The sequence below is a fragment of the Apus apus genome, chromosome 1, assembly GCF_020740795.1.
Source record: "Apus apus isolate bApuApu2 chromosome 1, bApuApu2.pri.cur, whole genome shotgun sequence".
Taxonomy (NCBI): Eukaryota; Metazoa; Chordata; class Aves; order Apodiformes; family Apodidae; genus Apus; species Apus apus.
In genome coordinates, this window is record NC_067282.1 from 52,059,501 (window position 1) to 52,085,512 (window position 26,012).

At 40.7% G+C, this 26,012-nt stretch overlaps 1 protein-coding gene across 1 annotated transcript in view; it reads left to right on the plus strand.

Moving 5' to 3' along the window:
* Positions 1-4,202: 4,202 nt before the first annotated feature.
* The window catches only part of DNAJC3 (DnaJ heat shock protein family (Hsp40) member C3), a 33,198-nt gene continuing 11,388 nt past the window's right edge, over positions 4,203-26,012 (plus strand). Inside the window, exons 1-8 of the mRNA XM_051609032.1 lie at positions 4,203-4,335; positions 10,345-10,455; positions 13,600-13,724; positions 15,353-15,427; positions 20,805-20,957; positions 22,212-22,393; positions 24,024-24,143; positions 25,824-25,929. Of these exons, the coding sequence (XP_051464992.1) occupies positions 4,254-4,335; positions 10,345-10,455; positions 13,600-13,724; positions 15,353-15,427; positions 20,805-20,957; positions 22,212-22,393; positions 24,024-24,143; positions 25,824-25,929 (954 nt within the window). The 5' untranslated portion in view covers positions 4,203-4,253. The remainder of the gene's footprint in view (positions 4,336-10,344; positions 10,456-13,599; positions 13,725-15,352; positions 15,428-20,804; positions 20,958-22,211; positions 22,394-24,023; positions 24,144-25,823; positions 25,930-26,012) is intronic.

A 26,012-nucleotide genomic window follows, 5' to 3' on the forward strand; every position in this document is an offset into this window, starting at 1 on the left:
TAAATGAGACCAAACGGGTTATGTAAAGCATATTTATAGCAGTATAGATAGCAGGTAGTAGCTGGAATTACTCTATAGCACCTACACACAAGGTCATAGCAGAGAGGTCTGAAGAATTCCACACTGGAAATGTAAGTCTCCCATCATAGATATGTCAAAGATCTATGTGCAGAATTTTTTTAGGACAATAAAGAGGTGGAAAGTGTTAACAGAGGCTAGCCTTGCCTGGCCCTTCACATTCCCCTTCAAATCCATGGAGAAAGATCACCTTTTCTAAGTCTTTTGACACTGTCTCCCATAGCATCCTCACAACCAAACTTGAGAAGTGTGGATTGGATGATTTGGTGGTGAGACGGACTGGGAACTGGCTGAAGGACAGAGCCCAGAGAATTGTGGTCAGTGGGGCTAAGTCCAGCTGGAGGCCTGTGACTAGTGGTGTCCCCCAGGGGTCAGTACTCAGTCCAGTCATGTTCAAGATATTCATCAGTGGCCTGGACTAAGAGACAGTGTGTATCATTAGCAAGTTTACTGAGGACACAAAACTGGGAGGGGGGGGCTGACACACCAGAGGGCTGCCATCCAGCATGACATGGACAGGCTGGAGAGCTGGGCAGGGAGAAACCTAATGGAGTTGAATAAGGGCAAGCGTAGAGTACTCCATCTGGGGAAGAACAACCTCATGCACCACTACAGGTTGGGGGTTGACCTGCTGGAAAGCAACTCTGGAGAAGAAGAACTGGGAGTCCTGGTGGACAACAGGCTGACCATGAGCCAGCAATGTGCCCTTGCAGCCAAGAGGACCAATGGCATCCTGGGGTGCATGAAGAAGAGTGTGGCCAGCGAGTCGAGGCAGGTTATCCTCCCCCCCTACTCTGCCCTGGTGAGGCTTCACCTGGAGTACTGTGTGCAGTTCTGGGCTCCCCAGATCATGAAGGACAGAGAACTACTGGAGAGAGCCCAGCACAGGGCTACTAAAGTGTTTAAGGGACTGGAACATCTGCCCTATGAGGAAAGGCTGAGAGAGCTGGGTCTGCTTAGCTTGGAGGAGTGTGAGGGAGGATCTCATCAATGTTATAAGTATCTAAAGGGTAGGTGTCAGGAGGATGGGATCAGACTCTTCTCAGCGATGTCCAGTGACAGAACAAGGGGTAATGGTCACAAACTGGTACACAGGAGATTTAACCTGAATATGAGAAAATAACTTCTTTACTCTGAGGGTAACAGAGCACTGGAACAGGCTGCCCAGGGAGATTGTGGAGTCTCCATCCCTGGAGACATTCAAAATCCATCTGGATGTGTTCCTGTGTAATCTGCTCTAGGGGATCCTGCACGGGCAAGGGGGTTGGACTAGATGCTCTCCAGAGGTCCCTTCCAACCCCTAACATTCTGTGATTCTGTGAAATTAAGTTCTTGTGCTGAACTGCAGGCTATAGGAGCCTTTCTGCTTCCATTTACTGCAAAAGGAGCCCAGAAAAAGGAATTTCCCTGAAGTCCTTTTCTGTGAACACCAATCCAAATGGCTACATAAACAATAATACCATGTTGTACAGATGTACACTGTTATTTCATTTAGCTCCAACACAGCCAAGTTTCTGGCTGGGATGTACACAGGCAAGAATAAAAACAAGGTGTAAGGTCTGAGAGACCTCTTACAAGAAACCTTGAGAATAATATCTCTGTGTTATCATCCTTCACACCTCCTCCTTTATTTTCATACTAGGCTGTTCATGAAGCATAACAGTCTGCTATAGTGCTTCTTTTCCTGTATCAGGACACTTTGATTTGTTTTGGTGATTTTGAAATAGATTATTAATTAAAACTTATTGCCAAGCGTACCACGGTCCTCCCAGGAGCCTGTGTGTTGTCACGTCTAACCCAGACTTCTTACTGTATTTGAGAAGGTTTCTCCGTTAATAAATAGAAACTACAGGTTTAACTTATCTCCATCGTATGTCACCTACTCAGCTCGCCGTCTCGATTAGAAGCAATGAGTAGCTTCAAGAGTCATTCCCTGCCAATTGCCGCCCTCTGCTGTTAGGATAAACTCCAAGCAGTAACTCGGAGAACATTCCCTGGTTTTCTCTTTTTAGGACTTTGAACATCAGTGTAGTTTTTGCCATCCACCCTTTCACTTCAAAACTCAAGACGGCTGAATGAACTTGTTTCTGATACCAGTCTAACTCTGATAGATCCCTTTGAAAGACTCTTTGCATGACAGCTGTATTGCTTTGCTATTTTTCAAATTTCAGAATATAATGTTGGCGTGTCATGTGCATTTGTTCTTTCAAGTCTTCCTCCTCAGCTGCTTCTGAAATGGCACAAGGGAATATGTGTTAAATTACTTCTTCTCCTAGGTTTATACTTAATATCTAAATAACATATGCTTGGGGATCTATGATAATCAAGAACTTCATGGTTTATGGTCTCTTTCAAGCCTTACTGTGTAATTCTGTGTACCTGGTGGCATTTCTAGCACTGAGTGACAATGATAAATACTTTCTCTTTGAACAGATAATTTTGTAGTGTTGGCATTGCTCACTGTTCTTTATATTACTTCGTCAGCCTGAAATACTGACCTTTGCTCAGTCTTTCAAGACCAAAGTCAAGGACCAAGGGCTTGTCAAGCATCTACTCAAAATGATACTTGATGCTTTAGCTGTACTACTTTCATCCTGCTTTAAGGGATTTGATGCTTGAATCTTTTATCTTTGATGCTCCAGTATGAAGTAGAGTTTTTTCACATTGTTTTCCCCTATCTTGTTACTTAATAGTTACTTAGTAGTCTATTAAGCGTATAATCATCCTTACTATTGTTTTATTTATCTTAGAGGTGGAGGTGTAAATCCCCTTTCCTTTTAATTTTATCTGGCTTTTGTCTAATACTTTTTCTTTATATAAATCAAAGGAATTCATTTAATGTAACAGTGATTGCACTCTGCTCAGTTCAGTTTCAGGCTTTCATGTTTCATCTTACCCAGAGTGCTACAAAGCTGTCATGTTCTTCCTCATACTGACATCTTCAGAAAGTCATCAATTAGTCATTTCACATCTAACATTTCTTATATTATTTCAGGTTCTCAGTTCTGACTATCTTCTGCAGGTCAAATTTCAAGGTGATACACTTGCAACAGCATCTTCCAAATGAAATGTTGAAGAGGGATAACTTCCTATTTTATTTTTCAGTGTGGTATTTCAAGAAAGCCTGTAAGTCATATCATCTACGGTGAGAAAGGTAATGTGACTGTACCTGCAGAATGAAAAAAGATACTTTTGTGGTTGCCGAATCAGTCTTCAAAGCTCAATTTTTTTACTTTCTCAGCAGATTTCCCCTGGGAACAAGATTTATTTTATAGTTTGAGTAGTCCAGCGATAATGACTTCCAACAATTTAGCAACCATCACACCCCAAAAGGTGGCCCTGTGCGCTGATAATGTTAAACTCACTCTGTTAGCACCAACACCAGGCACTTCACCCCACAGCTTGCCCTGGGCAAGTAGCCCATATCCTCCTCCGGGCCTGCCAGGACCCGTAGAGGGGCTAAACCCAGGCCTGGCACGAAGCCCTCCTCGCCTGGCTGCGGCTGGAAGGGGTGGGCCAAAAGCCATGAGATGAAACACAGGAGCAGCCGGGGACGCTCGGGGTTCATCTTTCTCCTGCAGGCCTGGGGCTGAGCGCCCGAGCCTGCTGTCCCGAAAGCAGGGACCCCTGCCCGGCGCGCAACGAGCCGACCCACGCGGAGTCCAGATAACTCGATTTTCAGCCCTGCGCAGGGAAGGTGCCGTTCCGCACAGCTTCTGGGAACGCAGGGGCTACTTTCGTACACAAAAAAAAAAAACCCACGTGGCTGATTCCGCCCCAAAACCCGTCCTTAGTTCAATCAATAATAACAACAACGCCCGCTAACACCAACCCGCACCAACCCCCCGCCCCGGCTGGGGGCGGCGCCTCCTGCGCATGCGCGGCAGCGCCACCGCCCTGCCTCCGGCGCACGGCTCAGGGGCGGCCCCGCCCCGCCGCCGCGCCGCGCATGCGCAGAGCCGCCACCGCCGCCCCTCCCCTCTGCCCACAGGCCGGGGGTGGGGCGGGGCCTCCCGCCGCCCTCCCGGCTCGGCCAGCGCGCGGGGCGGGCACGCGCGCCGGGCGGCCAATCAGAGGCGCCCACGTCCCGGAGCGGGGGGAGGTGGGGAGGAGGGGCGGGGCCCCGCGCGCCGGCAGAGGCGCGGCGGGTGCGGGTGGGGGCGGCAGCGGCCGCCATGGTGTCTCCCGGCGCCTCCGCCGGCCGGCTGGGCCCCGCGCTGCCCTTCCTGCTGGTGCTCCTCGACCTGCAGTACCAGGGTGAGCGGCCGGGGCTGGGGAGGGGGTGCCTGCCCGGTGGTGAGCGGGGGCTGCGAGCTGGCGGCCCGGCCGCGGCGGGGGGGTTGCGCTGCTTCCTTCCGCGGCCCGGGGCGGGCAGGCCTGAGGCGGTGCTGCTGCCCGGCCCGCCGAGGTGGCCAGCTGGCGGGGTGGCTGCTCGTTCTTCCTCCTTCCGGGTGCTGCCGGTGTTGGGGTGCCCGCCGGGGCTGTGGGGCAGCCGGTATAGCCGGGCCGAGGTGTCGGGGGAGAGCGGAGCGGACCCGAAGGGGCTGCGGCCTGAGTGGGCCTCAGCCAGCCCGGGGCTGGCCTGGCCGGGCCGAGGGGAGGCCCAGCGGCCGCCACCGCCACGGCGGCGGGGAAGCCCCCGCGGGACGTCCTGGGGGAGAAATGTTTCTGGAGAGGGTGTGAGGAAGAAGGAGGTAGAGTGCCAGCTCATCAGGGCTCTTGAGGAGGGTGTGTAATGAGGGCACCGTCACAGCTTGTAACCTGTTCGGTTTTATCTGGGTTCCTGGCGGTGCCGTTCAAAGTAGCTTGATGTGTGCTTCGTTTTCCTTGGCCTGCTGACAGGGGTGCCAGCTACTGCGAGGTCTTGAGTATGGTGACCTCGAGTGCAGCTGTGTGACAGCAGTGGCCCCTTCCGAGCCGGCCTTGAATTTCAGACTTATATATATTATTTCTGCGCAGTTTCCGAGTTTGGAGGCTTTTTGCCCTGTTTGCTTTCAGATTACACTGTCAGCAACACCTGTGTGGTCCAACTTATATTCACAGGCTTCTGTTAAATGTGTAACTTGTTTATACAATTGTGCACATAGGCAGAATTTCACCTGAGCAATGTTCTTTAACTGGCAGATTGAAGTGGAACTGAAGCTGTCAATAGTTAGAGTAACTCCATAGACTTAAGACTGACTTGCACTTGACATAAGAAATTCAGTCGATGTCCTAAACTAGTGAGTATTTCAGCTGGCCAAGTGGTAGCAGGAACGTACTGTGGTAAAGATGCTCTGTAGTATAGGTCGGTATACTGTAGTGTTGTATTGCTTTATTGGATCTAAATTCTGCTAGTATTAAAGGATAAAACAATAATTCTGGTCGAAGTATATATATATATATATATATATATATATTTTCCCCCTAGGATTGTGACAGTAATGTTCCTGCTGAGGATTCTTTATTTGGAGTTGCAGGTCTATTTCAAGTATATGACTATGTAGACATGCCAAACCCACATTTCCTAATGTAGGGTTTATTTTCTTAACTTCAGTTAATAAAGATATGTAGTACAGTAATAGAATTAAAAGTTATGATTCTGGATCTCACTTACTGAACTTACTTTTCCAGAGTGTGATTTTAGGTAATTTAGGGGTTTTACATTATTTAAGTATCTGGATTTTCCCCCCTGCTCCCCCGTATTGCTGGTCTTTTAACTCAAAGGTGTTCATTTTCACATTTAAATTTACATCTTGCTGCCTTGTTGATAGAAGTCTGTGTTGTGCCATCTGATTCATGAATAAGTGCAACAATCAGCCTGAGCTAACTGTGCATCTTACAGCTGCTGTCTGTGAATGCTTATTTATACCTGGCTGGTAAATAAGTTCAGTAAAAAGGTTTTTGAATACTTGGTGTTGTGTCAGGTTGCAGTTCAGCCCTTACTGTTCCGTTTCCTGAATTACTGCTTTCCAAATACCCCAACTTGTGCTGAATAAGCTCCCATTGGACACAGGTCACCTCATGGGAAGATTCATCCTTCATGGCTGTTTGTCCACACTAATCACAACAAAAAGAGGCAACTGAGGATAGAGAAGTATTTTTCCTCTTCCCCTTCTCCTTCCTAGTCATAAAAGAAAGGAAATGTAGTAAGGAGAAGAAGAAAGGGGCTTTGAGTACACAGAGCTTAATTTGTGCTTGTCACACCACTAGCCTTAAGTGTTTCACCCCAGTCCTCCGCACCATATGTTTCTGTCCTGAGTTTGGGAGGATTTTTTTCTTGACCGGAACAGTAAGGGATACTTGGGGGGCAGTGGGAAGGTGTGGCTCTTTGGTTTGACAGTCTTAGCTATATTTATCCACTTAGCAAGCAGAGGAAGTAAAAACTTGATGGATGAGAGTTACAAATGGCTCAACTGGATGCTCTGAGGCTTCTTGTGAGCCTTTGCATATTGCTCCTGAAACTGTGGTTGCTTGTCCTCTTCTTACTTTGTACAGTTGAAAAACACACCTGCAAACACACGTAAAAGCAAAGCCCAAACCTGTGTAACATGAACCTTAAGACTTACTATGCTAAATACAGGGCCATTGTAATAAAAAAATTCTCTAAAAGCAGGATCTTCTATTTGCATGACTAGACAATCATAAGCCTTCTCATATGTTAATTACAATGATCTAAACTTTTTTTAGTGACATACATGTTTTTCTTTGAAACAACTCTGTTTCTGGTGCACAGTCAAAACTAACTCTATTTAATTTCATAGTCCCTTTACCCAGCCTGGGGACAGGATTTATTTTTTTTTTTAAAAGTGGTGGAAATGCTGCAGGGGGAAAAGTGGAGTGTGTAGGCAATTGTAAAATCTTGAAATCGTTTTCAATTTGGAAGACTTTCTTATGCTTTTTACACTGTGGATATGACTGATTATATGAGGCTATACTTGAAGTTTGTATACTTAGGTACCCACACAATAGGACCAGTTATTCTTAATAAAACAAGAATCCTACCAGGAAGTTATAATTTACTTGAAGTGTTTTTTTTTTTAACTGGAAAAACTGGTTAGCTGCACCTGCTTGTCTTTGTTGTGCTTTCTGATTTACTTCCTTTGAGCTATCAGGACTGGTACCAATTCCTATCTGGGAGCAGGTTTGGAATTTGGTTTTGCTGGTTTTGGTTTGGTGTTTTTTGGTTGAGTTAGTTTGTTTTAAACTCTCTCACTCTTGCATTAGTGCCAGGACTATAGATTTTGACTGTATTTAGAATATCTGCCTTGATTTGGCAGCTGAGGCTCTTGTATGTGGTCATCTGAGGTAACTGGTGAATAGAGAACAATCAGGGAGGCTTTAGAACTAATTTGCAAATTAAAATACTTCAAAGTTTTAAACATTAATAGTATGCTTGCATATCTCTTGCATAAATTTAATTTCTTGCTGGAGCATACAAATCTTCTTCAGATGTAGTTCTGGACCCTTGGTATCCAGCTCACTAGAGACTGTTGGAAAGAGCTCTGTGGGGTTGGTTTTTTCCCTCTGGTTGAACTTTAGTCCTTATGTTCATTCCCCGACCTAAGAGTGAATAGGCACCCAAACAGGTTAAACAGAGATTGAGTCCTTAGACCCCTGTGCTTTTGTTAACAGTTTTGAGATGTCTACTGTGAGGTGGTTTATTTGAATAAATGGTTTGCCTACAGCCAAAAAAATTAACAGACAATATATTTGTAAGAGCAAATAGCCCAGCTATCAGGTCAGTGTACAGTGTTTCTGAGTAGTTATGGTTAATGTCACTTTTCATCATGGTTATACTGACTAGATAGGCTCTCACTGTAGAGTCCCACATCAACTTATGATGTTCAGCAATTTACATAGCCATGTTTTTGTATATGCCTATTATAATTAGTCTAGTTCTGCAGGGAACCTACTGTCCTTTACAGTTTGTGTTAATTACCTATATGTGTTGCTTCTGCTTTTCTTAACTTACCTGTTTACTATTATTGGTCACGTTTCTTCTTTACTTATTATCTTCAGTGTTCTCAAGGAAAAAATATCACTCCTGTTTCAAGTATTATGTAACTGCAAAACTGTACTGAACATAATGTAGATGAAACACAAGGAGTAGTACAGGTACATCTTAATTGTGACAAAAATCTATTCCTGAAAATGTCCTGATGTGACTAAATGTGAAACAGGGACGCTCCTTCACATTGTTGAGATGATTGAGTCTGTGAAAACTGAATGCCATGTTTAGGTGGATGGAAGGTTCAAGCAAGAGTAATTTACAGCCCACTTCTAGGACACCACTCCAAACTGACAAGTTTTGAAAGATTTCAGATATTCATATGTGGGGAAAGATGGGAACTATGAGGTTTAAGAATTTTCTGCTTGTTTATTTCATGTTAAATATTTCAGACTGTTTATGGTTTGAGATCTAGTTTGTTGCTGGCATACTTCCAAAGCCAGAGAAGTTTGTGGTGCGTTTTTTCCTGTTGTTGTTGTTGTTTGTTTTGTTTTTTTCTCTACAATGATTGCCCTATCATTTTAGAGGACATGGGACTAATCAGTGATCAAAGTTAGATTTAAGCTAGAGAAGAAGCAAGATGGCAAAGAAGAATGTAAATTTTCCTGAAAACTGGGGATTCACATAAAAGATATCTTGAAGTAGAATACTATGTGTGAAAAAATTACTGTGAAGTTATACTTCTCCACTGTCAATGGAGCTATTTATATTTTCATCAGAGCTATACATACCTAGAATGGATTTTTAAATGCATCATTTAATAAGATTATTAAACTGACAACATTATAAGTAAGTAGTATTTTAACATCACCAATTTAGACAAAACTTACTGATGGGAAAGCTGGAGTTTATTTCCATTAATTAAAAAAAGAGTTTGTTTACTATCTTTATTCTAAAGCAAACAACTAAATTGAAGCCCTTGAATCCAGTTTGCTGAAACATAATCAATCTTTTAGCAGAGTTGTTTGGGTTTTTTTCCCCAGTGGTTACAGAGGGCATTTTTTTCATTTTAGTATAGACAGCTCATTAATTTTCTTATAATGTGGAATTAAAAGAATTATGAGCAGTATTACTGAGCAGAGAAGGCAAATGAGAGCTGCTAGTTCTAAAATATTGATGCCTTGGTGATGAGGAATTATTTTTCTTTCATTAGAAGTACTTGGTTGTTTAAGCACTTTTCAGTGGAGAAGTTTGATAAACTTTCCTTCAGTCTGTGTAGTGTAACATTTTTATTCAGACTTAACCTCAGTGGTGCTAATTAAAGTTCCTGCCTGAATTAGCTTGATACGAAACCTGAGTGAATTGAATTGATGCCTAGTAGTTGTATTTCATACTTTTTTAATGTAATGTATTTAGTCAGGATTTTAATATATTATGTTGTCTAAATTTATGCATAGGGTATGCTTTTAGTAAAATAAAAATGTTTCTAGTGTGAAAGTTTTAATAGTCATAAACTGCTAAGTTGTAGTGAAATTCTGTCTTGATTTGAAGAATGCTGGAAGCAGTACAAATGAAAAACCTCTGTGGCTGAGTTGATGTATATACAGCATGGATTTGCGCTTAGCTGTTCATTTATTCTCAACAATGGTCTTTCCCTGTTGGTTGAGCAGCGGCATTTTATTGGCTTTAAATTAAAACTGGAATGGTGAAAGCCTACCAATTTAATATGATTTTCAGACTACTGGTTAAATGAAAAGGGAGTGAGAATTTAAATTGTTGATATAAAAAAACACTCTGGAAAGTTTGCCTTGAAAATTATAATGATGAGTCAAGAGTGCAGTAGATGATAAGCCAATCTCTGCAGTAACTAACAGTACTCACTTGAGTCCTAAGTTATCAGTCGGATCATGAAATTTAACTTACAGACTTTTTATATTTGCTATGTGCAAATTATGAGTGTTTTCCCAGATTATTTTAAAATTGAAAGTTCACACAGAAATGTATTTTGTCAGATTTTTGTAGTTGATGTATGAAGCTTAATCTGTGAAAGTAAGTTATGGAATGGGTAGACAGGAGTAGAAATAAGTTTGCTGTCTCAATGCAGTGCTTTACAGTGTTTATGTATTTACTTTGACATCCATTTAAGGGCAGGGAAGATATGCTACATGTTTTTTAGCATGTAGCTGTAGGTTATCTTAGTATGTGAAGATGTGACTTGTGTCTCTGTATCAGTAACTGTTTGTTATATATATTGTATATATATAGTATTATCACCATATGCATTTGGTGTAATCAATCACTCAAAGCTGTCATTGATCTTCTGTTTTTTCTTTAAGGAGCTGAGTGTGGAATAAATGCAGAAGTAGAAAAGCAGCTTGAAATGGGAAAGAAGTTATTGGCTGCTGGACAGCTAGCAGATGCTTTGTCTCACTTTCATGCAGCTATAGGTATGTATCCCAAGAAAGTGACTCTTGCACTGAAATACCTTTGGGTGAGGTTTTTTTCCTACTGTTTGCTTCATGAAGTATCCTACTTGAATTGCATTCCATGAGTCATAGAAGTTGGGGCATCTTTATGTAGCATTTTGGATGGAAGCCAAAAGACATGTAGTAGAATATTTATACTTTGGCTTTGTTAAATTAATTGCATGATACATGAGTACAGAGTCACTGCTGTTCTGTAAGATGGCTGGATGGAAGCAATTATAATTGACTGTGGTATCATTTGATGAGGTATTCCCAGTATCTAATCTCATCAGGTTTTATCTTTATGAAGCTTTTTGAATTGTGCCTTTGAAAGGTTGAGTTTATTCATGCTTCATTTCTCCATTGCTGTAAAAAAATCAACATTTGAAATAGTCTCTCTCTTTTGAGATACTAAACTGGTAGTGAAGAGTTAACTGGCCCACTCTTAAGCTAGGGAGTTCTTGTTTTGGTATTTTACAATTTCAACAAACTGAGGAGTTAAATGTTTGCTTATATGCATTTTAAAGCAACTTTGCTGATTAAAATCTTTGAATTGAAGTGTCGAGACAGACAGCACCAGTAAAGAACTGTGTCCATCATCACTACAATTTCTCAGTTGCATGAGTTGGTTTGTTGTGGTTTTTTCATTGTTGGATTTATTTACAATGGGTAAAAATGCGTCATTCTCTCCATGAGAAGGAAAATAGCAATGTGTTGTACAGTAATGGGTCGTACTATTGAGAATTTTCGATTTATGCCTTGGTCTAATAGTGATATGTAAGTGAAATACCTGCTGATTCTGAGCTATTAATGCTTTCGATGAGTTCTCCAATATCATCTTCCCATATATAAAGGGGGGGAACTTGCTCGTTTTTGTGCTATGGAAGCTCCTTATTCCACCAAGAGGCTGGCTGTTAATCCTTTTGCCTTGTCAGTTGCTGCCAAAGCATTCCTGTGGCATCTGAGTGGAATTAGTGGTACAGGGTGGTTTATTCCTTTATTATTAATTCACAAGCTCTTATTTGGATTTGGTGAAAAGTCCAGTTCAGTCTGTGGCCTTGTGAATACTGCTGGTGCAGCAAAGACAGCAGCAGTATGAAGTGGGATGAGCAATGAGGTGCCTGCATGGAGTGAGACCCTCTGCTTTGCCAGCAGTGCTCAAGCAGCTTGTAGAAATAGGGTGTGACCACCTCTGTGAGACCTCGGTGGGATTCTTAGTTGGATGTTGGTTTGAGCCTGATTGCCTAAACTTTGGTCAGACTTCTCTTTCTTCCTTGTATTTTGCCTTTTTGAAAGATTTTAAGCACGGTTTGCCTATTGTGTTCCTAGAGGAGGGGAGAAGAAATTTCTTTAATGCTTTTTTGCCTGTACCGCATCTTTGTAGACTGTGAGGTAAATAGATCTTTTTCTCTTGCTTCAGCCTGCATATTTTTTGTGTCTAAAATAAAAGAAGGCTACTATCCATTTTCTCTCTTCAGTTAAATTTTCAACTCTTATAGAATCATAGAATGTTAGAATCATAGAAGGTTAGAAGGGACCTTAAAGATCATCAGGTTCCAACCTCCCTGCTATGGCCAGGGACACCTCCCACTACACCAGGCTGCACAAAGCCTCGTCCAACCTGGCCTTGAACACCTCCAGGGATGAGGCTGCCATAACCTCTCTATGCAACCTATTCCAGCACCTCACTATCCCCATGGCGCAGAATTTCTCCCTGATGTCTAACCTAAATCTCCCCTCTTTCAGTTTAAAACCATTACCCCTTGTCCTATCACTGCCCTCTCTGGTGAAAAGCCCCTCCCCAGATTTCCTGTAGCCCCTTCAGGCACTGGAAGGCTGCTATAAAGTCTCCCTGGAGCCTTCTCTTCTCTAGACTGAACAGCCCCAACTCACTCAGCTTGTCTTCATAGCAGAGCTGCTCCAGCCCTTTGATCATATTGGTGGCCCTTCTCTGGACCCTCTCCAACAGCTCCATGTCTTTCCTGTGCTGAGGGCACCAGAACTGTACACAGTACTCCAAGTGTAGTCTCACCAGAGCAGAGCAGAGGGACAAAATCACCTCCCTGGCCCTGCTGGCCACACTTCTTTTGATGCAGCCCAGGATGCAGTTGCTTTCTGGGCTCCAGCGCACACTGGTGTCTCCTGTCGGGCTTCTAATCTACTGCCACCCCCAAGACCTTCTCCTCAGGGCTGCTCTCTAGCCATTCTACCCCAGCCTGTATTTGTGCCTGGGGTTGCGCCAACCCAGGTGCAGGACCTTATCTTCTTCACTTCTGTCAAGCTGATGGCTTATTCCTTCTCAGTAAATGTCAATTGCTGTTTTGTTACTGTTAATGGGGAACTGAGACAAAACCATGTTGTGACTGTCAGAAAGATCATCCATCATCTGGTGCTGGAATGTGCATGTGCTTTCTGGGTTATCTCTTTCCTATTTTTAATCCTTTGTGTATTAATAAAGTTCCATAATTTCTGCTATTGATTTCTGTCTATTTATTTATTTGTATGCAGTACAACTTAGTACTTCCTTTTTTTAAAGGTAGTAACGTTTGAATTTACTCGATGTCCATAATACTGGCATACAAGCATGAAGGGTTATTAAATTCCAGTGCTGGATGTTAGCATTTCCACAGAGACCCTGTAGAGGAAGAGTGGAAATACCTTTTCCAGTGAGAACTGAACTAGTGTTTTGGTAATGGAAATGACCAGCTATGAAGCTCAGTTACTTGACCATAAGATTTTTGGCAATCTTATTTGTTCCATTTATTTTAAACTTCAACTTTAACCTCAAATGAGGTGAGAGGAAAGAAGACTAATTTTTTTCCTCAGATACAAATATTCTTGTAGGGGCAGTTTTCCTGTACCAAACTGAAAACTATGTACATTTTTCAGCTTCAGTACTCTTGATTTGGCTTTTACTGTGTTTCTTTAATCTTTATTGTTAAATAATCAAGCTGCATAGGAAATACTGTTTGGATAATCTTACAAATATGATGTTTTATTGATAAATAACAGATTTTCCAGTGTCTTTAAGCTCGGGTAATATATTTTTAGTCAGCACAGTTACACTATACCCAAAGTTTCAGTTGCTTTAAGAGAGTATTCAGATTACTGTTTGTTCACTTGCAGATGGAGACTCTGATAACTACATTGCTTACTACAGAAGAGCAACAGTGTACTTAGCCATGGGCAAGTCTAAAGCAGCGATTCGTGATTTAAGTAAAGTGGTTGAATTAAAGCAGGACTTCACATCAGTAAGTATTACTGGAATTGAAAATTTTTCAAGTGTAAAAAATACCTGCTTTGAAGAAGGTTGTTTTTTTCAGATTTTACTGAAGAGAAATAGAAAATACGTTATCACTCAGAAGGCTTTAAATACGGTAAAATAATAGTAGTGGTGTATGTGGTTGAATTTGTGACTATGCTGAGTACAGTCTAGCCAGTTATTCTAAAAACTAGTATTTTTTTTTATTAAGTTCATATTCTGCAGGGGTGTGTGCTAAACACTTCCTTTCTCTCACTTGTGATTGTTCTCAGTCACCACAGCTATGCCCTGTGTGAGGGGAGGAAGAGAGCACGTGGATGCCTGTCTCAACTTTTCTTCTGTCTCAATCAGCATTTGATTTGAGGCATCTCTTCTCCACAGGAACTGTCCTGATCTCACTGACTTTCTATGGAATTGGTTGTAGGTTCTGATTTACTTGCCTCTTGCGCACTTCTGCTTACCATATGTGGAGACTGCCTCGCTAGCTGAGGACTGATGCTGGAGTCCTCTCCATCTGATGCTCATCTCCCTTTTCCACAGGCAGTAACATGTCCTGCATAGCTTACAGTGGAGAAGCAAACATTAAATTCATTGCTATATGAAAATATTCTTATGAATAAAAGTACTCTAAGACATTAACTTTTTACATAGCTTCTCTTATTCTGAAAATTTAGTGAAAGAGTTAAATGTGGGGGTTATTAGTTCTGCAAATTTCTTAAATTAAGCAGTTATAATAAGAAGTTAAGCAGTTACAATAAGAAAAGTGATGTAAGAAAAAAAATCACTTTGTTTTATGCAACTCTTCAAATGAGTTCTGTGAATTGCAGCTGCTCTTAAAAACTGTGGCTGCTTTTTGTCCCTCAGTTCTGGTGCAGAGTGAACCTTTAGTATCAAAGAGGCCTTATAAGAACATTGTCAAACTGAGAAGACAAAGAATGGGTGCTGTGATCTGTTGAAGAATGGCTTGAGCAGCAAGTCCATGGGTCCTTGCTATCTCCTTGAGAGGCCTTGAGAGGTTAACACAAATAGCAGCTGTACAAGCAATCTCTTTTTTAGCCTAACACAAGTATAAACAATCTCTCTGCTAGCTTAAACTAACTCAAGGACGAGGTAGAGAAGTAGAATAACAGAAAACAAGGAAGAACCCTGGAAGTCAGATGTGTGGGTTACCGTCCAGTGAAATCACTGCAAGTAGTTACCGTCCAGTGAAATCACTGCAAGTAGTTACCGTCCAGTGAAATCACTGCAAGTAGTTACCGTCCAGTGAAATCACTGCAAGTAGTTACCATCCAGTGAAATCACTGCAAGGAGTTACCGTCCAGTGAAATCACTGCAAGTAGTTACCGTCCAGTGAAATCACTGCAAGTAGTTACCGTCCAGTGAAATCACTGCAAGTAGGTTTGGAAAAGGGTATAAAAGTAACACTGTGTATTCAATAAATCAAAGCTTGCTTTATCAATCACATTGATTCTGGACTGCTCGCTTCCCTCGCCGCCGGCAGTGATCTCTGTTTCAGCTTGTTAACTGTAGTTTTTTGTTGCTAAAGGAAACTGAAGCCTATTTTCATACTTTGAATTCTGATTTGTAAATCAAAATAAATTCTTGTTTCATTTTCAGGCAAGATTACAGAGGGGACATTTACTGCTCAAGCAAGGAAAATTTGATGAAGCAGAAGATGACTTCAAAAATGTGGTAAGTTTGAAACCCAAGTTGATCTACATCACTTGTTTTGAGGTTGAGTTCTGCGAGCCAAGGTCTCATTTCAGCTCTGATGCTCTGGAGCATGTGTGTGTGGTGTCGCGGGCCGGTATCGGGGGCTACCGGCTGTCAGGATGTTTCCGCGACGTCCCCCCCCCAGTGTGGAGAGGTTTATGAATGAGACCGAGGGTCACACGTGGCGTTCGCCTCTCACAGAGGAACGGCTGCTGCGGGACCGTATCCTAGAGGGTAGATTGGAATACCCTCCCACCACACTCACAAATTGTTACTGAGACCAATGTTTAGTTTACGAACTAGTCTGATTGCAGTGTAGCCCTGTTGTTTGCAAATGTAGAAAAGTGTTGTTCAGCTCTGATTAACTGAGGGCATAGTTGCTGCAATAGCAATTACGTGATGTCAGTGTTAATTCTGAGTTTGTGTATGCATCTCTTTGCAGTTACTGTTTCTTGGAGTATTGCTTAATACTGCACATGGAAATGCTTTTCCAATCAACTGTCAAGTAGCTTGCCTTGTTTCCAAACCAGCTCCAATATGGTCCTAAATAATTCACCTTCCAAAGAGAAACTCTGTTCTACTTGAGGTTTAAAACTTGACTGAAGACTGAAACTATTTGACTGACTGTCAGAAACAACATGCATCAATGGGGGGGGGGCTAATTCTCGTGTTCAGAGTGCTCAGGATGGAGCAAGGATTAAGTCCTTAGGTGACTTATTAATGTAATTTTTCACAGTATGTGAATAGTATTTATTTTTTTGCTCAACCTTTGGGTGTTGTATGCTTTAATACGAAGTTCCTTCCACTTTGGTTAGTAGTTTCTGAATAGCAGAAGTCAACAGAACAGAGCTGTGGGTAAAGGAACATTGATGTCTAAGGCCTCAGCCCATTACAGCCCTAGAATACTTATTTTATCTCCAAGTATGTGATTTTTAGTAAAATTAAAAGGAATATTGGTATACTTTGGTTGGTGGAAGGCATTCTAAAAAGGTGACAAAAGTGATGCAAGTCTTGGCAGCTCTTTGTATGCCTTGTAATACTGACTGTGACCCTGAGAGAAAATGTGTGCCCTGTGTCCTAGAGAAAATGAGAAGCGTTTTAAGTTGCTGAATTCTGTAGAGGGCATAAAAATAGACCAGAACTTCTGCCCAGTCTATTGAAAGGTGTGGAAAGGACCAAAGTGTCTTTTTTTTTTTTCTTTTTTAGACTGACTAATGTTCACAGTTGCAGTTGGTTGCAATAAAACTGTAAATACGCAATTCTGTCTCTCTTGAAAGCATAAACACTGAAAACTGAAGGTGCTGCTCCCAGCCCCACTAGATGTCAGCCAAGATCAACTGACTGAGCACTGTACATCTGCAAATTCTTGTTTTCTAATCTAGATAAGCCCTTGGCTATTGCAGAATACACTGGGCAGTAGTTTTCCATGGCTGGCTTATATGTGTAATAATACCATTTAGGATGCAGGTGGAGCAGACTGTCTTAGGGCTCTGTAAGTTGATCTGAGTTAATAGGCAAGCTAGGATTGGGTATTGAAGCTCTCTTAACCAGATCAGAAGCACAAGATTGTTTTTCACAAGCCTAATACGTTTCTTTTAGTTGTGTATTTACCAGTGTGAAAAATAAGAAAATAGCTTTAGCATGTGTAGATATGTCTGTGGTACTGCCAGTGGACCGCTGTAAGCAAAGCAGAGAAAAACATCCTTATTATGTATCTACAACATTTTGGGTTTTTTAACAATATTTTGTTATTTAAACAACAGAGTGTAAGAGTTTTTCACATTAATGGTGTCTGTTTATAATATTATATCTTATAATATATAAGATACTCATATACTACAGGTGAATTACCTGTGTGTCTTTAATCTATACTCTTTGAGAGTATGGATGTTGAGTTGTTGTGTAGCTGTAACTGTTCTTCATTAGGATTTCTGTACTAAATGCCCAACTTTTTCCTGTATTGTTAATGGGCTGTTAAATAAGAAGGTGTAGGACTATGTAGCTGGAAAGTAGGGCAGGTTGCCAAAAGCTATTGAATTAGTTTAGCTGTATTTTGTAACTTTTTCCTATACTTCAGAAAAAAAATCACAAAGTGAAAAGTTCTTACTAAACTTAAGAGACAGGATGTGCTTGCTCCATGTTCATGATCTCCAGTTTTGTCTCCTGTAAGTGCTGTGTTTGGGGATAACCTTTTATTTTTTTTTTTTTAGCATGGGAACAGATAATATTGTAAAGCTTTGTCAAATAAAAAGCATATTGCCGATCCAGAAAGTATAATTTTAAGAAACATGTAGGTGCAACACATTGAAAGATACTAATTAATTCAGACTGGTACATGGTGTCTTCAGAATAGCAGCATCCAACACAAAATGCAGATAGATCCTGTGGAGTTTAACATTGGGCTTGCTTCAGTTTTTTGTCTCTGCTGTTGTAACAGTTTGGCTGTATTAATGGCCTCTTCTTAACACTATTTTTGTGAAGTAGTGCTGCACTGTATTTTTCATGTAGCCTTATTTGTGGCTGGTGTAACTTCTCTGTGTGGTTAGAAAGGTCATGTTGCTGGACTTGTGAAACACAATGTAGTACAGCAGGTTTGGAGGAGTGATGGGGATTATGTTGCTTCTTGAAAACCAACATGAATTGTTCAGCTTGTTAAAGTGCTTTTCCATCAGACAACTTGTAAATACCTGATGTTTGACTGCAAATGCAAGGCAGCCATTCCAAGGCTGCCTAATTTGAATAGAAATTATATAAGCTGTTTCTAGATGTAAAAAAAAAATAATGCTGGCTTTCATTAAGTGAAATGCTGATAGCTTTTTCTGCTTTCCTTCACAGCAAAGCAATGCTGTGAAGTTTTAAGGCAAGTCCTTGAGATAAAGTTCTGGAAGAAGCCAGCTTCCTCACTGAGAGTAATGGTGGGGGGAGAGATAGGTAGATAGGTAGGTACATAGATAGATAGACAGACAGACAGAAAGACAGACAGACATGCAAGTTCTTTTAAAGCTTGACTTGATAAATTAAGTGGGGATGATTATTTTTTTCCGTTTAACCTTGCGCACTTGGGGTGGGCTTTTCCTTACTCCAAGGATATGTTTCTCCCCCGTACTGAGACCAGGCTATAAAATAAAGCAGCACCTATGGCAGTAAATCTGTGACATATAATTATTTGCAGTAACAAAGCTATTCCTGTATCCTAGTCTTTTTTTTTCCTGTAAAGGAATTAGGTTCAGGTTTTGCAGGGGAGAGAGGTTAGTGGTGAATTAAAGCTGCTGTAACAGGTAGCTAGCTCTTGTTGCTGCAGCTTAAACTGCAACTAATGCAGTGCTCTAATTTGGAGACAGCAAAGAATACTGTGCTGAGAACAGATGTCACCACTAGCAGTGTGCTTGTTGAGCAGACCTGAGAGAGTACAGCTTCTCATTTTGTGCTTTAAGGCCATTGATGGAGGTTTGCCTTTGACCTGTACTGAATTCAGCTGTAAGATTTCTTAGTACTTTGCTCCTGTCTTAGAAATCTAGGACACTAGATGAGTTGTTCAGATTTGTCACCCCTAAGCTTACTACTCCACAGGAAATGAAGAATAATTAACATGTGATTCGTTCTGATGTGACAGTCCTCTGATCACAAGGCAAAAATTAAAAAATGGAGAAGCCAAAATGAAATTATTAGACTTCTGCATCACATTTCCGGCTTTCTTCTGGGAGATGACTGAGCATTTAGTTAACATTAATGATTAAAGCCTTATGGCAATGCACTTATTATTTATTAAGAACTTCTCAGTGTATATTTTAATCATACTGTAGCACACAAAACACCTGATGGCATTAGTTTGGTTGACAGCTTGAAAAGTGTCCCTTTGTTTATTAAATGAATAGTTTGTACTACCTAAAATTATGTAGAATGTGTCACTCAAATGGTCTTTAGTACTATTGGACTTGCCTGTATGATTGTAGTACTGCTTTTCATGTTTTACTGTCATTTTGCTCCAAATGTATTACAGGAAACATACAGTATGTCTAAGGAGTGCGGTGTTAATGTGAGACAAGTTTAAATGAAAGCATAAAACTTGTCCATAGCAAAAGCTCTTAATTTTTAAGTGAGAAAAATGATGGGAAATTGAGGGAGAAAGTTAAACTAGTTGACTGGAACTATAGAGTTCAGAACTTGAGAGTTTTGTAGTCTTGGAACTTTTAAAATTACAGGTACAGAAATTTGCCTCTACTGCAAACTCCGGATTTGGGGGAGAAAAAAGATGCACAGCACCAGGGATTTATAGGCAGAGTTTCTGTTCTAACCAGAAGAAAAAGCTTTTTGAGAAATACAGGAGTTAGCCTACAAAGAAGAAAACACTTTGATCACACTTGTCTTGTGGAAAGTCAGTGTAGGACATAAAGGAGAATTTTCAGATCTAAGTATAACTTAATTTTTGCAAGAGTAAAATGAAACAACTGCATAAGGTTAAAAAATACCTTAAATAAAGAATCTAAGACAGGAGTGGGACCTGTGCATGTTTTTGATGTTGAATTTAGGCTTTTTCCTTTCATATAATTAAGTGTTGGAACCAGGGGAAATTCTGTTAAAGGAGTACTGAGGGCTGATGTTGTTGAGTTGGATTAGAGACTTGAGCACAAAATATGAGTGTTTAAAGAACTGACTGATGAGAAAAATGGAAGGGGTCTCTTTGAGATAAAGGAGGAAAGAAAAGGCACTGGATGACTTTGAGGACTCAGTAAGTTTAGAGAGGGGTTTCAAAAATGAAAGTCTTCATAGACAAAACTTTAGACATGTTTAAAAGGACATACAAAGTACATAAATTCCCAATTGAGCCTTTCCCCCATCTTAACTTGCTGCTGTAGTGACACTTTTTGGGGAAAATCCAAGAAAAACAGCTTTACAGTAATACTGTGAGATACTGCATTGTTTCAGTCATGAATTTATAAATAACTATTGTGCTTAAAGTGAGATGTGATTATGCCAAGTGCATTTACTTTCTACTGATGCTGGGGAATCCAGTGTTTAATAACCTTCTGCAGAGAGGAATTAACCGAGGCTACAATTGAGAGGTCCATGACTTCCAAGGGGTGACAGAGGAACAATGACTGGTGTGCATGATGTGTCCAATGGTAAATGATCAAGCATGACTGGGGGAGGAATTAGATTTCTCTGACTTCTGACAACTCGTATGGAAGTGAAAAGTTATTTGTCTGAAGTTTGGAGCTGGAAACGTTTCCAGCTTTTTAAAACTAATTTCGCTTTGTTTGCAGTTTTAGTCAGTTGTCCATGATATGATTATTAATGGGACAAAAAGAGATCCTTAAACAAGCATTTCAGTCTCTCTTCTTGTTAATATTTGCAGCTCAAATCCAATCCCAGCAATAATGAGGAGAAAGAAGCCCAGACTCAACTGACAAAATCTGATGAGCTGCAGCGCCTGCATTCACAAGCATTATCTGCCTACCAGAAAGAGGATTACAAAGTTGCTATTGATTTCCTTGATGAAATCTTGGCAGTAAGTGTTAAGTAAAATGGTACTGTGAAAGGGAAGTAAGAGCTCCTGTCTGACATCTGTGTATTTTTGCTTAATAACTTCTTCAGTGATGTGAAAACACTTGGTGTAATTGGCTCAGTTTTGCTGAGCACCATCAGTCTATAATGAAGTTGGAGAGTGGAGAATGCTGAGCACTAGCTGCAAGGAAGTGAAAATAATAGATTGTAGTTTGGCTGAAGTTGTGTCTTTAACTTTCTTGCCTTTACTTTCCCTTTTTCCACAGGTCAGTGTTTTTGGGGAATCTGGGAAAAAAGTTGTTCTCAAATCAATGAAATTTTGCCAGATACAGGAGACACAGGGTTTTTTTAATCTAGATTTTGTTGCCTGTATACAGGTGTTTTGTATGTACTTAATAAGAGACTTGATAAGCATTAGATCTTCACTCTAAAGTAGGTACTTTCTTAACTTGAGAAAATGAAGTAAGAAAAGATGAAAAAATATCAGAGTTTAAAATGACATAGCACAGCTATCTGGACTTTGATCTGGTTCCTTAGCAACCTGTGTATCAGTTAACTGCGATGACTTTTACTGTACAAATTAACAGTGTTGACTTGGAGTTTACAACATTCTGGCTTTTGGGGAAGAAACTGCCGAAGTGTGTTTGTGGGGAGGGAATGTGGAAAAGCAGAAAAGGTTCATTCTCTAAAATGGTGATTTACAAGTAAATGGCAAGACCCAGGGTATATTCTCTAATACTAATGATGGTGGGCAGTTCCTTTCTAAATAAGTGTTCTTGCCATGCTCTGACATTGTTACTTTTGTATAGATATTTAAAATCCAGACACTAGGGTCAAATTTTGCATGGCTGAATCGTACCCTCAGGCTTCTTTGTGGAGGACAACTGACAGCTTGGTCCTTGCTGTTCATTATGCCTGTTCTTTTGGGAGGATGTAATAACTTATGATTCTGATATCCTTCCCTGGAGGCTCAACAGACTGTTCCAGTTTAAGCAGTGCCAGTAGATTTAATTCATCTCACTGCGTGAGCTCTTTGAATCACTTATAGATTTTTCAGCCCTTTGTTTTCTCTTTGGGCAGGTGCATCGCAGCATCCACCAGGAAGCAGAGATACTAATTTAATGTGCTCTGCATGCAGCTTGAACCTTATGCTATTGCAGTTGGCAAAGTGAAACTATATGGGATTTTTCTTTTGTTGGGGAGGAAAAGAAGTGAAGTGTTATGGACCAAAACCAAGCTTTAATTTTGATTTCTCAAGGTTTGTGTTTGGGATGCAGAGCTACGGGAACTTCGAGCTGAGTGTTATATAAAGGAAGGGGAACCAAGCAAAGCCATTAGTGACTTGAAAGCTGCTGCAAAATTAAAGAATGATAACACTGAAGCCTTCTATAAAATCAGCAGAATATATTATCAGCTGGGGGACCATGAATTATCACTCAGGTAATTTTACTGTTTGCTGTAATCATAACTGAGACAGAAAATATGATAATACAGGTCATGATAAACTGAAATATTTGTGTTGTCTGGTATTTGGAAGAGTAGCAACTCTGCTCCGGATCTGGTAAAGGAAGCTCCTGTCTAGAAGCTAGGAACTGGCAGTGAAGGCACCATTCTTGGCAGCCTGGCCATCTATGGTTCCTGGTATCTCGTTTACTTAAATAGAACCCATAGAGCAGGTCCGTCAGAATTGCAGACATCCATCATAAAAGAATGTGCTGCTCTAAATTTGCTTTGGTGGAGCCTTTTTTTATCCTTGTGAAGCTTTTACAATGCAAACAAAAAATGTATGCATTAAGTCTTAGGGCTGGATTTTTATTTTCAAGAGTCAAAACAGTTAAAAGTTTAAGAACAGGTAAAAAGTACAGGAGCATCCAACTATGAGGAGCTGGGGATCCAGAGCTGTCAATCTTTCATTCTTGCAGACAGTGTCCAGTATTTTGGATGATTTTTTGATTAACATCGTTGTCTTTTATTCATATGCCGTTAAGTGTTATTCCCATACATCTCTGGTCAGTCCTGCAGATAGCTGCCCTTGTCCAGTCTGGGCTGTTAACTTCATACTCTGATCTCTGCTGGAGAGATGGTATAATCCTTCTTTTTGCACACAAGTGGTTTTGGTGCAACTCATCATCTCAGATGTGCTACCTGCACCTTCAGACTCCTTCCATTATGGTTTCTGCCACAGAATCTGTTTTGTAAGAGGTGAAGAGAATTGAAAAAGCCTGAGTTACTTTTCTTGGCAGGGTAGGACAAAGGCTGATGGGTAGAAACTGCATATGGTTAGAACTGCAAAAATTCATTTTATAGCTGGGCAAACTAAATGCCAGGTAAGTATTTGGTTTGCATTAGGGATTCCCTTTCCAGAGAATATTTCATCTCTGAAGCTTAGTGATTTTTCTAATAATAGGAGGTTTTTTGTCTGTGCTTAGGAAAGGAAAAAAATAGCGGGTTTTGTGATCTCTTTCTGAAAATAACACCTTGGTTATACTATGATTACTCCATTTGGTACAAAACTTTATTCCTTCATATGATTGTGTACTGGATGTTTTTTTAAAGACACTTGGCTACTAATCAGAGTCTGATTTAACAGTCTTCACAGTGAAAGGTCAGGCTCAGACTTGGCTGATACTCTGTCAAAGGAGGTGTTGGTCTTAGCTAAGCTTTGCCTGTTTCAGGCAATACAAAATACAATTATGTATAGGTATGCTGTAATACAGTTGAGTTAAATATATAGGAAAATTGCAAACAGTTGTATCTGATGACTGCTGAATACAGTTTCTTTCCCAAGTTATGTTTTCCCACTGCTGTTCAGTCAGTTTTTACTGCAACACTTCTCAATCTTTGCATATTTGGCAATACAAAATAATTAAAATCAAACAAATATCTCTGTATGTTCCAAAAGACTTCTTTGTCTCACTTTAATTTTTGGAGGAAGGGAGAGGTTATGTAAAGAAGTCAACTGTTGTGGACAGATGACAGATGCTGCATTATGTCTCTAAGTGAAATCTCATAATTGTGTGGTGATGTCTTTCTGTTTGGTTTTTTTCGCTCCCTACCTCCCTGTGAAAAGTGAAGTCCGGGAGTGTCTGAAACTGGACCAAGACCATAAGCAATGCTTCTCTCTTTATAAGCAAGTAAAGAAACTCAATAAGCAGATCAAGTCGGCAGAGGAATTAATCAGAGAAGGCAGGTAAGTGTTCACTGCTGTATCAGAAAAAAAAAAAAAAAAATCACTACTGAGGCACCAACTTATTCTTGATTGAGGAGTTGATTAAGTGATGTTTTTTGCATCCGTCAGTTGAAGTGCATAACTGAGCAGAGCTCTCAAATTACAATCAAAATAAATATTGACTCACATAGTGACAATCCTATTATGATTTTTCCTGTTGCCATGGTCTTCTCTTTCTGAAATTATTTGTGGAGCACATAGTAAGACCAAGATAGGAATAGTATTTTGTCAGCCTTCCTTATATATTACTTAGGACTGGTGAGGCCACACCTAGAATACTGGGCTCTCCAGTACAAGAGAGATGAAGCTACTGAGAGAGAAAGTCCAGTGACATGCCACTAAGATGAGGAAGGGGCTGGAGTCTCTCTGTCCTGTAAGGAAAAGCTGAGATATCTGGGACTGTTCCCCCTGAACCTTCTCTGCAGAAGAGTGATCTCATCAAAGTATATATAGGTTCCCACTGCCCTCTCATTTCCACTGGTGCAGGTTCCCCAGAGAAGCTGTGGAGTCTTCCCACTTCAGAGATATTAAAAATCCATCTGGGTATGGTCCAGAGCAGCCTGCCTTAGGTGGCTCTGCTTGAACAGGAGGGTGGGACCAAATTACTTCCAGAAGTACCTTCCAACCCCAACTATTGTGTGATTAAAGGACCGCATATTCAGACTAAAACCACCTAGTAACTCTGCAGTGCCTTGATAGCCCATCAGTCAGATCCCCCTTTTCTTCTTTTATGTGCCCTGTTAAATGACAGATGGTGCCTCTGTATTCTTGAACTTCTTGCTTTATTTCAGTTCTGCATGTTCCCAAGCACATGATGTCCAACGGTAAAGACCCCTAACAAGTGATTAAATATTGTCAAGGCAGCTTTGTAAAATGAAGTACATCAAGATTGTGAATCAGCACACTGAAGACAGTTTTATTAAGTCAGCAGTCTGTTTGGATTCTGCACTTTACATTTCTATCTAATCAATTATCAGCACATTTTCAGGAAACTGTCTGAGAGCCTGAATTTCTACTAGCTTGTAGCAACATGTGGGTTCAGTTACTTGCATTTTTAGATGAATGTTCCAATCCATTTCTTAGTTAAATCAATGAACTTTAGTATTGTTGAAACCTTCACAGGAAAAGATGCATTGTACTATGTGACTTGTGGAAAAGGAGGAAGGAAGAAAACAACTGCCCAGTACAAACTGGCATGAAGAATGTTTTCCTTTGTGTACCAAGAAATGCAAATAGTACAGTGCTCACATCAAGGCTCCAGACTTAGGCCATTTCAGATATTGTTGAGGGAGATGATTTTTTTTCCAAGTGCAGAGTGGTGTGTTGGACAGGGGGGCAAATGGAGAGGATGTTGTATGTGCATGCTAGGAGATGGTACTTGTCATCTTCTGCCAACTGCCAGGCATATAGTGCCTGCTCTTGTGTCTCATAGCACAGATAAAGGGATGGGGATTTAATTCTTGAAGTGGCTGAAAGTCTTCATACTGTTATCTCACATCACACCTTTAAAACTATTGAAGTTAAGGTGCATTGCTAGAAGGATGTGAAAAACCTGTGAATTTTAGAATTTGTAAATAAATCACAACACCTGGAAATAGTTATTACATTTCATTATATTGTGCTTATCTTTGATTTAAACAGGTACGAAGATGCCATCAATAAATATGATTCTGTAATGAAAACTGAGCCAGAAGTCCCCATTTATGCTACTCGTGCCAAAGAGAGGATCTGCCACTGTTTATCAAAGGTAATTCTGCTTCTATCTCCCTCTGCAAATTTCTTAAAAATGACCTAAATACCTGCAACTACATGAATTTTGTTGTACTTTCT